The 10,148-nt window shown below is 43.7% G+C and overlaps 1 protein-coding gene across 1 annotated transcript in view; it reads left to right on the forward strand.

Annotated features, from left to right (window-relative positions):
• Positions 1-9,829, forward strand: part of sema4ab (sema domain, immunoglobulin domain (Ig), transmembrane domain (TM) and short cytoplasmic domain, (semaphorin) 4Ab) — a gene marked incomplete at both ends in the record, with an annotated part of 33,911 nt that extends 24,082 nt beyond the window's left edge. The window contains 8 exons of the mRNA XM_080859699.1: positions 278-405; positions 1,132-1,313; positions 1,679-1,823; positions 2,799-2,988; positions 3,310-3,425; positions 4,503-4,666; positions 7,788-7,882; positions 8,838-9,829. Coding sequence (XP_080715825.1) covers positions 278-405; positions 1,132-1,313; positions 1,679-1,823; positions 2,799-2,988; positions 3,310-3,425; positions 4,503-4,666; positions 7,788-7,882; positions 8,838-9,829 — 2,012 coding nt within the window. The remainder of the gene's footprint in view (positions 1-277; positions 406-1,131; positions 1,314-1,678; positions 1,824-2,798; positions 2,989-3,309; positions 3,426-4,502; positions 4,667-7,787; positions 7,883-8,837) is intronic.
• Positions 9,830-10,148: the final 319 nt, after the last annotated feature.

The raw sequence follows: 10,148 nt of genomic DNA on the forward strand, positions 1-10,148 counted from the left end.
ATTTTTGGGTGAAAAAATATTGTTTTACTATTACCAGCTAGTAGAGCAAGGTATTAACATCAAAAAGGTCATGTGTTCAAATCCCAAAGATGACACTGCTGACGAAATGTGTTCCTTACTTGCACTGTAAGATGCTTTGCATGACGGCCTCTTATAAATGAATAAATGTAAAATGATCCAACACAGAGGGCATTATTTAAGAACGACGATGATTATGAAAATGGTGATCGTAGTAATTATTTGTATTTATTCCTCCCCATTTTTTTCTTCCATGCAGACCCCACGTTCATCAGCTCCAGTTACGTGCCCAGCGAGGAGAAGGTCTACTTCTTCTTTAGCGAGGTCGGACGAGAATACGACTTCATCGACAAGCTCACCGTGTCCCGTGTCGCACAAGTCTGCACGGTAAGACAGCTGTGTGTGATATTTCACACAAGCACGTGTGTGTGTGTGTGTGAGAGAGTGTTTGTTTTAGAGAGGGAGTGAGAATAGCTGTGTGTTTGTTCTGCACATTCTTCTGAGCGTGGCTGTTTGTGGTTAGGTGTGCTTTTTTATTGATAAGCTGGGCTGCGTGTCTTTGATAATGGAGTATAAATTCCCTTCTGCATTCTTGTGGTTCAGTTCCAAAGTCTCTGTGATGTTCCGTTGTGTTGAGGGTGTGTGTTTGTGTTGAACTCGATAGCTCGGGAATGATTGAACAATGAAAAGTAGTTTTTTTTTTACACTAATTTTCTCACACCCAAAGCACACAGTGTTGTGTACAATGGTGTTTGTATTGTGGTCCTGTAAGTCTTATTAATTGTTTGTGTAGCAAACAGCCACTTCTTTACCCGAGCGTTATCTGTAGTGGACATTGACTCAAACATTGACTGCAAATAGCAAAGTTAGCGAACTTTGCCACATCAGACATGCCTTAGCTCAACATAGTAATACCCTGTTGTTTGGGTCAGGTCTGTGTGAACTACCATAGCTCACACAGTAGCCTTCGAATCCGGCCCGATGCCATTTCTCCTGTCCACTCACCACCTCTTCTCCCTATCATTTCCTGTCCAACTCTGCACTAAAGGCATCCATTAAAGGCATAAAACGCCAAAAAAAATAAAATAATACATGCCTCTTCCTGTGATCCAGAGTGATGTGGGCGGCCAGCGGACCCTGCAGAGACGCTGGACCACCTTTGCCAAAGCACAGCTTCTTTGCCAGGCGCAGGGGGAGCTGCCTTACAATGTGCTGGAGGACATGTTCACCCTCCAGCCACCAGAGGGCGCTCCAGAGGAGGACACACTCTTCTACGGCATCTTTAGTTCTCAGTGGTGAGGAAGAGGTTTACATAGAGAGCTACAGATTCAAACTTCATTTGTGTTTGGCAACTTGGCAATTCTTGTCTTTTACTAGAATCTTCATGAATATTATGAGTATTTAAAAAAACACAACTATCCATCTTTTATATATGATTGTAATAACCTTTTGTGTAAACTTGGGTCTTCTTGTAGATTATTTATTTAATCTCAAAGACTCACACGCATCATAACCGAAATATCGAATCCAAAACCTTCTAAACTGAAAACTAGTTTGAAACATTTCAGTAGAAGCCAAAGCCATCTTTGACACGCATCTACCGATCTTTCTCTTTCTCTCCCCTTTCTCTCTCTCTCTCTCTCTCTCTTCACTCCTCCAGGTCAGTTAACTCAGGCCGCTCAGCGGTGTGTGTGTTCAGCCTTGACGACATCGGAGCTGTGTTTTCCGGGAATTACAAGGTCTTGAACCGAGACACACTGAGATGGAGTACACGTGTGCAGGAAAAAGTGGCCAACCCTGGATCAGTGAGTCTGTTTTATCAAATATCGTTTGAAAAATGATTCATATAGGCCTATTATTTCTTTGATAAAACAGTTGCGTTAGCGACAGAGAGTGGTTTGCTGGTGTAGGAAGATCGAGGTTGCTGCAGCGGAATGTCAGTGACTAGGTTAATCCGTCTTCAATTGTGTGAGCGCTCAAAGCCGTGATCGTAACCAAGTGTTAAGCAATCTGGCCTGGTTTTCTTCAGTTGGTAGAAAATGGACCATTAAGACCTCGTAAACCCACCTAATGGAATTGGGTTAAATACACTTGAGAGAATGTACACTGAGAGATGGAAGGGCTGGAGGAGAAACCTGGAAGGTTTTAACGTTTGTTTAGTTTGCTAATCTTGTGTTTGTAAAAGAGATGAATAATGTGACTCTCTACGGAGCCATTATAATCTACTCTACATCATTCATTATGAGTTCACCCTGATCTTTCTGCTTTGTCAGGTGTTTACTTTCTCTCACGTTTTGTGTATTTTAGAACAGACACCAGAAATACCATTGCTTACAGTACCAGTCCAAAGTTTGGACACACCTTTTTTTCTTTACTTTTATTATTTTCTACATGGTAGATAACACTTTTTTTAGTTAACCTCATCATTACATATGTGTTCTTTCGTAGTTTAAATGTCTTACGTATTAATCTACAATGTAGAAAAATACTAAAAGTAAAGAAAACACGTCTCAAAAAAAATTAAAGGTGTGTCCAAACTTTTGACTGGTACTGTACATTAGACTCTGTTTGACTGGTTTCGCCCCAAAACCTCTCCTCACCTCCACGCCTCCTTGTACAGTGTCTTTAGAGGGAAAATGTATAGGCATTTCAGCAAAGGAAACCAACAGTATTCCAAATTACTATTCAGCAAGGACATGGGCTTTATTTATTGAATTTATTCTACTGCATTTATTTATTTGTATATGAATTTGAACATTCTTTCTCCTCTCCCTCTCCAGTGTGGCCTCCACAACGCCTCTGACAACACACTGCGCTTCGTCAAGGAGAACTTCCTCACCGACGAGAGCGTACAGCCCAGCAGCCAGAAGCTCAGCATGGTGTCGCCCGACTATGGCTACAGCAACATAGCTGTGCAGAGGGTGGCTGGCGCAAAGGGCAGGAACTACACCGTGCTTTACCTGCTCACAGGTGCGAGACCATGGCGGCCGCCGCGTGACTACAGTGTTCCTATTTCCTGTAGTTCTTGCAGAAGTTATAGAACTACAAAATAAAAAAAATTAAAACTTCTCTTTTGACCCAAAATATGAAACATACAGTAGATGCACATAGCCAACCCTTTTCTGCAGTGGGTTGCATTGCATGCAATATGCGGTATACAACTGTTATACAGCTTAGCTGAATGAAATCACACTGAAATTGTACTTTTACTTGATACTTGTTGTCATTCATAGCATACGTCAGTGTGTTTTGTGGAATCAAATGGGTAAACTGGTTTTCCCGTTTGTGCAGAATCAGGCTACCTGCACAAAACCGTTCTGCTGGAGAATGGACCTCACATCATAGAGGAGGTGCAGGTGTTCCGACAGCCCCAACCCATCAAGAACCTTCTGCTGTCCATAGATAAGGTGAAGCTCCTCACGCTCTGCCCACCTCCCCTGCTCTCTCTGGGTATCACCCCTCAGTGTAGCTACTGGATTGTTTACGTCTTTACCAGATGCCTTATCCAATGTGTACTATATATACAAATGTAGAACTTTTACAGTAACAAAAGTGAATGCAGTGCTGTTAATTATATTATGATGACAACAACAACAACAACAACAACAACAACAACAACAGTAACAATAATAATATATTATTTTAATAGCAGGCATTTAAGGTCAGTCCTATTATGTGAACACTTATTAGTGTTTTGTAGGGTTTTTCATTAATCAGCAGTTCACGCACACACTGCCAAATCTACACCTGAGTTGGGCTTGTTTGCACCATTGGCCAAGACCTGCAGGGTTTTTGACATCTGGGCACTGAATTTGTGCGTCTTAATTGCCCCCATGCACCAGCTTGGGAGTTGGAAAGGAGCCGTACATCGTGGCCTAGAGAGCACGACGTTCCTATTAAAAGCACGTCGAGCTCAAGTGCTTCAGGCCCAACATGTGCCAGGACTTCAGCCAAGTAGATTAGGCTGCATCATTTGTGGGACAACATTTTGGAATTAGACTCAGAAGGGAGTGTGAAGTTGTACACAGTTCACAGACTGGGGGAAAGTGGAAGTGGTGTCCTTTCACTGAGTGACTTTGCTTCCCAGGATTGTAAATAGTTTGGGAGTTGAGGGTTTTACCACCAATAAAACAGCCATGGCTCTGTGCATTCCTACAAGCAGTCCTACATCTTAAGACACGCTGCATATTCAGGGGAATGTGTAGCATTTGACTTATGTCTGCTTCTTGTAACCTTTTTGTCTGGTAAAATGTTTTACACATTGAGCATAATGTGTGTGTGTGTGTGTGTGTGTGTGTGTGTGTGTGTGTGTGAAATGTGTGTGTGTGTGTGTGATATGTGTGTGTGTATTATATGCATATACGTACATAAACATATGTTAAAAGTGACTGTCATTATTTTTGCTGTTTAATCTCGTTGTTTAATATTTCTCTGCGATTCAAACTCTGTGCTGACTCCCGTTCTTCTCCCTCTCTCCTGCCCAGGGTTCCGTGTTCGTGGGCTCCTCTGAGGGAGTATCCGAGGTCCCCGTGGCAAACTGCTCCTTCTACTGGAGCTGCGCGGAGTGTGTGCTCGCCCGAGACCCCTTCTGTGGGTGGGACCCCTCCTGGAGGATCTGCACAGACATCGCAAATATACAGGCTAATGCGTGAGTACAGTAGACTCTACTAGTTTAGTAAATATACAGGCTAATGCGTGAGTACAGTAGACTATACTAGTTTAGTAAATATATAGGCGAATGCGTGAGTACAGTAGACTCTACTAGTTTAGTAAATATATAGGCGAATGCGTGAGTACAGTAGACTATACTAGTTTAGTAAATATACAGGCTAATGCGTGAGTACAGTAGACTCTACTAGTTTAGTAAATATACAGGCTAATGCGTGAGTACAGTAGACTCTACTAGTTTAGTAAATATACAGGCAAATGCGTGAGTACAGTAGACTCTACTAGTTGAGTAAATATACAGGCTAATGCGTGAGTACAGTAGACTCTACTAGTTTAGTAAATATACAGGCTAATGCGTGAGTACAGTAGACTCTACTAGTTTAGTAAATATACAGGCTAATGCGTGAGTACAGTAGACTCTACTAGTTTAGTAAATATACAGGCTTATGCGGGAGTACAGTAGACTCCACTAGTTTAGTACAGTAGACTCTACTAGTTTAGTTAATATACAGGCTAATGCGTGAGGCTAATGCGTGAGTACAGTAGACTCTACTAGTTTAGTAAATATACAGGCTAATGCGTGAGTACAGTAGACTCTACTAGTTTAGTAAATATACAGGCTAATGCGTGAGTACAGTAGACTCTACTAGTTTAGTTAATATATAGGCTAATGCTAGAGTACAGTAGACTCTACTAGTTTAGTAAATATACAGGCTAATGCGTGAGGCTAATGCGTGAGTACAGTAGACTCTACTAGTTTAGTAAATATACATGCTAATGCGTGAGTACAGTAGACTCTACTAGTTTAGTAAATATACAGGCTAATGCGTGAGTAGTGAGTACAGTAGACTCTACTAGTTTAGTAAATATACAGGCTAATGCGTGAGTACAGTAGACTCTAATAGTTTAGTAAATATACAGGCTAATGCGTGAGTACAGTAGACTCCACTCGTTTATTACATTAGTCATTCATTGTTTATTGAGGGAGAATTGACTGAGCACAGGGCTATTTTGCAGCAATGCCCTGATTGAGGGTACATAATACAGATGAACAATAAATAAACAAACCATAACAAAACAAAACAGACAAAATAAATAAATAAACAAAACACATTAAAAAACTCAGAAATTAAGTATAAAAAAATATATACAGCCGCGGAAAAAATTAAGAGACCACTTCAAAATTATCAGTTTCTCTGGTTTCACTATTTATTGGTATGTGTTAAAGTAAAATGTACATTTTAGTTTTATTCTATAACCTACTGGCAACATTCCTACCAAATTTCAAATAAAAATATTGTCGTTTAGATAATTTATTTGCAGAAAAATGACAATTGGTCAAAATAGCAAAAAAGATGCAGTGTCTTCAGATCTCGAATAATGCAAAGAAAACAAGCTCATATTCATTTTTAAACTACACAATACTAATGCTTTAACTTAGGAAGAGTTCAGAAATCAATATTTGGTGGAATAACCTTGATTTAAAATCACAACTTTCATGTGTCTTGGCATGCTCTCCACCAGTCTTTCACATTGTCGTTGGGTGACTTTATGCTACTCCTGGCGCAAGAATTCAAGCAGCTCGGCTTCTTTTCATGGCTTGTGACCATCCATCTTCCTCTTGATCACATTTCAGAGTTTTTTTTATGGCATTCAGGTCTCGAAATTGGGCTGGCCATGACAGGGTCCTGATCTGGTGATACTCCATCCACACCTTTACTGGCCTGGCTGTGTGGCATGGAGCATTGCCCTGCTGGAAAAAACACTTCTCAGAGTTGGGGAACATTGTCAGAGCAAAAGGAAGCAAGTTTTTCTTCCGGGACAACGTTGTACTTTGCCTGGCTGAGGTTTGTAAAAGACCATAAGGATTGAACCAAAGCCGACTGGAGGGTCTCCTAGTTCGTCTTCTCTGATGAGTCCAATTTCACAGTAGGTGCAAGACTCTGTGGCTTGTAGGCCTCTCCAGGTCTCCATCTAACCATCAGACGACCATGTGTTGGGCAAAGCTGAAAATTGGACTCATCAGAGAAGACGAACTAGGAGACCTTCCAGTCCGCTTTGGTTCAATCCTTATGGTCTTTTACAAACCTCAGCCAGGCAAAGTACAACGTTGTCCCGGAAGAAAAACTTGCTTCCTTTTGCTCTGACAATGTTCCCCAACTCTGAGAAGTGTTTTTTCCAGCAGGGCAATGCTCCATGCCACACAGCCAGGCCAGTAAAGGTGTGGATGGAGTATCACCAGATCAGGACCCTGTCATGGCCAGACCAATTTCGAGACCTGAATGCCATAAAAAAAACTCTGAAATGTGATCAAGAGGAAGATGGATGGTCACAAGCCATGAAAAGAAGCCGAGCTGCTTGAATTCTTGCGCCAGGAGTAGCATAAAGTCACCCAACGGCAATGTGAAAGACTGGTGGAGAGCATGCCAAGACACATGAAAGTTGTGATTTTAAATCAAGGTTATTCCACCAAATATTGATTTCTGAACTCTTCCTAAGTTAAAGCATTAGTATTGTGTAGTTTAAAAATGAATATGAGCTTGTTTTCTTTGCATTATTCGAGATCTGAAGACACTGCATCTTTTTTGCTATTTTGACCAATTGTCATTTTTCTGCAAATAAATTATCTAAATGACAATATTTTTATTTGAAATTTGGTAGGAATGTTGCCAGTAGGTTATAGAATAAAACAAAAATGTACATTTTACTTTAACACATACCAATAAATAGTAAAACCAGAGAAACTGATAATTTTGAAGTGGTCTCTTAATTTTTTCCGCGGCTGTATATAAATAACATAAAGCAAAAAAAAATAAAATCATAGAATCATTTAAAACAACAGCATCGAGGCACATCCTAAGCATCTAAAATGCTCTTAAATTGGCTGACAGACAAATACTTTGTTAGTTTCAAAGTCACATTCCAGGCAGCCACACAGAATATCTGACCTCCACACACAGACCTTTTCTTTTTGAATGTTAGTCTTTGACAAGAGTCCCAGAGAATTACTGCGTGTCATGGGTTCGGCCTGATTTGAGAGTGAATGGTGAACCCTGGGATGAACCGAATGTGCTTGAATGTCTGGATATTCTACCCTACAGAGCGCAGGATGTGGAGAAAGGCAACGTGGTGGAGGAGTGCAAGTCCTTATCTCTCTCGCCGCGATCCAGCTTTCCACCTCTCAGACCCCCCACAGGTGTGTATAAGTGAAGCGTGTTCCTCTGAGACACACACACACACACACACACTCACACTCACACTCACACTCACACACACACACACACTCACACACTCACACACACCTCTGTAGGGTGGTTCTCTGGCTCAAACAGCTAATCACTCCCAGCTGGTCCTGTGTTGTACATTAGTGCCTCATGCTTGTATGAAATGGAGGTTACTTTCAGAGTAGGTAAAGGTAAAGTTACAGTATTTAGCAGATGCTTTTATCCCAAGCAAATTACAAAGGCATACTTATTTATACTCAGATACTTCTCTGCATTGAGGAAATATTTTCTTGTGGTCAAGTCACTATTGCAGTATACCAAATGTCTTTTACTAAAGAAACACTTTATTAAAACAATGTATCCTGAATTGCCTGCACTATTGCAAAAGCCAATTGCTGGACATTTACCGTATATCTTGCATCCATCAACACAAACATGGGCTGCGTTGCCCCCTGTGGTATTTTCTGTGCGTTACACAAGTGCCACTTGTTGTTGTAGCAATACTATTTTGTGTTTTGTTGTTCCTGTGTTAGTTTTGGCCGTTTCCAAAATGTCTATTTGGATTTAAGCGCTCTCATTCTAATAGGATCATAGGGATTTCAATTAGGAATTTTCTCTCTAAAGTCGTATTTGCATACTTCCCCTGCACCCTTCCAATATTAGTATGCGTTTTGAGAAATGGCTTTTGTGTGTGTTCTGTCCCTGTACTGTGCATGTGCTTGTGATCGTGTTTGTGTGTGTGTCCCGCAGATCTCTGATGTCCTGTAGCTTTAAGACAAGAAAAAGAAAAAAAACAGACACACTAGATAGACTCAGACAGATAGGCAAAAGGAGAATCCAAACTATCCCTTTACCAAGGACTTGAAGTAAAGCATATTGTTTTCAGTTGTTGCAGGTTTTATTAATTTGTGACAACCCGTGACCCAGTACCTTTGTTTTTCCCAGGTGAGCTGGTGTCCGTGTCGCTCAACGAGGTGGTGCGTCTGCAGTGCCCCGAGGCCTCGCGCCTGGCCCATCGTCACTGGGAACGCCCCAACAGCCGCCTGTCTCCGGACCTGTACCTGCAACAGGACGACGGCAGCCTGCGTTTCCTGGCAACGCCCATCACACTGGGCCACTACCTGTGCCTGTCGGTGGAGAACGGCTTCCAGCAGGTACTGGCCGGGTACCAGGTGAAGCAGAAGAGTAGTGCTGCCGGAGGTGGAGGAGGAGGAGGCGGCGGAGGCACCACCAGCCAACCGATGAGCGCCATGCCCTCACGCACCACTCAGGGTCCCCAGCCAAATGGCGAGGCCGGGATGGGCCCACTGCCCACGAGCGCCTGGGGGCCGAGGAGGACCGAGGGGAAGGTGAGAGGTCGCGAGGCGACGCCTACGCTGTCGCCGCGGGAGACGGCAGGGGTGACGCCGCACAAGAGCAGCAGGAACTTCACCTTGTGGCTGAACCCGGTACTGCAGGCCGAGACTGAGACTGAGACGAAAGTGAAGGGCCAAGGGGGCGCGACGCCTGCCAAGGGGGGGTCAGGAGGTGTAGGGGGGGAGAAAGGAGGCGAGCAGCTGCTACAGACCAACACGCCGTGCTACCTACAGGAGCTGGTGGTGGTGTCGGTGCTGCTCGTGCTGAGTGTGAGCTTGTTGCTCACCGTCGCCCTCTATGGCGTGAGACAGCGTTGCCGCAGCCGGACCGCGCCCCAGGCCTGTGCGCGCCGAGACGCAGAGAGAGGGGCCCCCGCCAACACCACCGGGGGGACCGCCTCCACTCCGCAGGAGCGGGAGGCTCTCAAGGCGTCGCCACGGGAGACCAAACGCAATGGACAGGTGCAGAATGGCCAGGTGCAGAACGGCGGGAAGAGTCCAGTCATCCTGAGCAAAGGCCTGGCCAACGGTTCTAACGGGCACCTCCCCAACACGCCCATATAAGGGCGCTGCAGAAAAACAACAACCCGTGACCTGTCAGTACTTTGTAAGTCATGTCCACCCCCCGACGACCCAACCCCCCCCCCCCCCCCCCCCCCCCGCACACGACGGAGCCTCATGTATGCAATGTTGCACTGAGTCACAGAAAGACCAACACCCCCACGCCCCCTTTGAAATGCACAAGTGCGCCACCGCCTGCTCGCCTACCCCCCCTCCTTTTCCAACAAATAACCACTGCAGTGGTGTGAAAGAAAAAAAAAATCTGTGATAAACGTCTTCGTATTTCAGAGAATAAACTTTCAGAGAGAGAAAATGACTGTGG

This window comes from Sprattus sprattus, assembly GCF_963457725.1.
Source record: "Sprattus sprattus genome assembly, chromosome: 20".
NCBI lineage: Eukaryota > Metazoa > Chordata > Actinopteri > Clupeiformes > Clupeidae > Sprattus > Sprattus sprattus.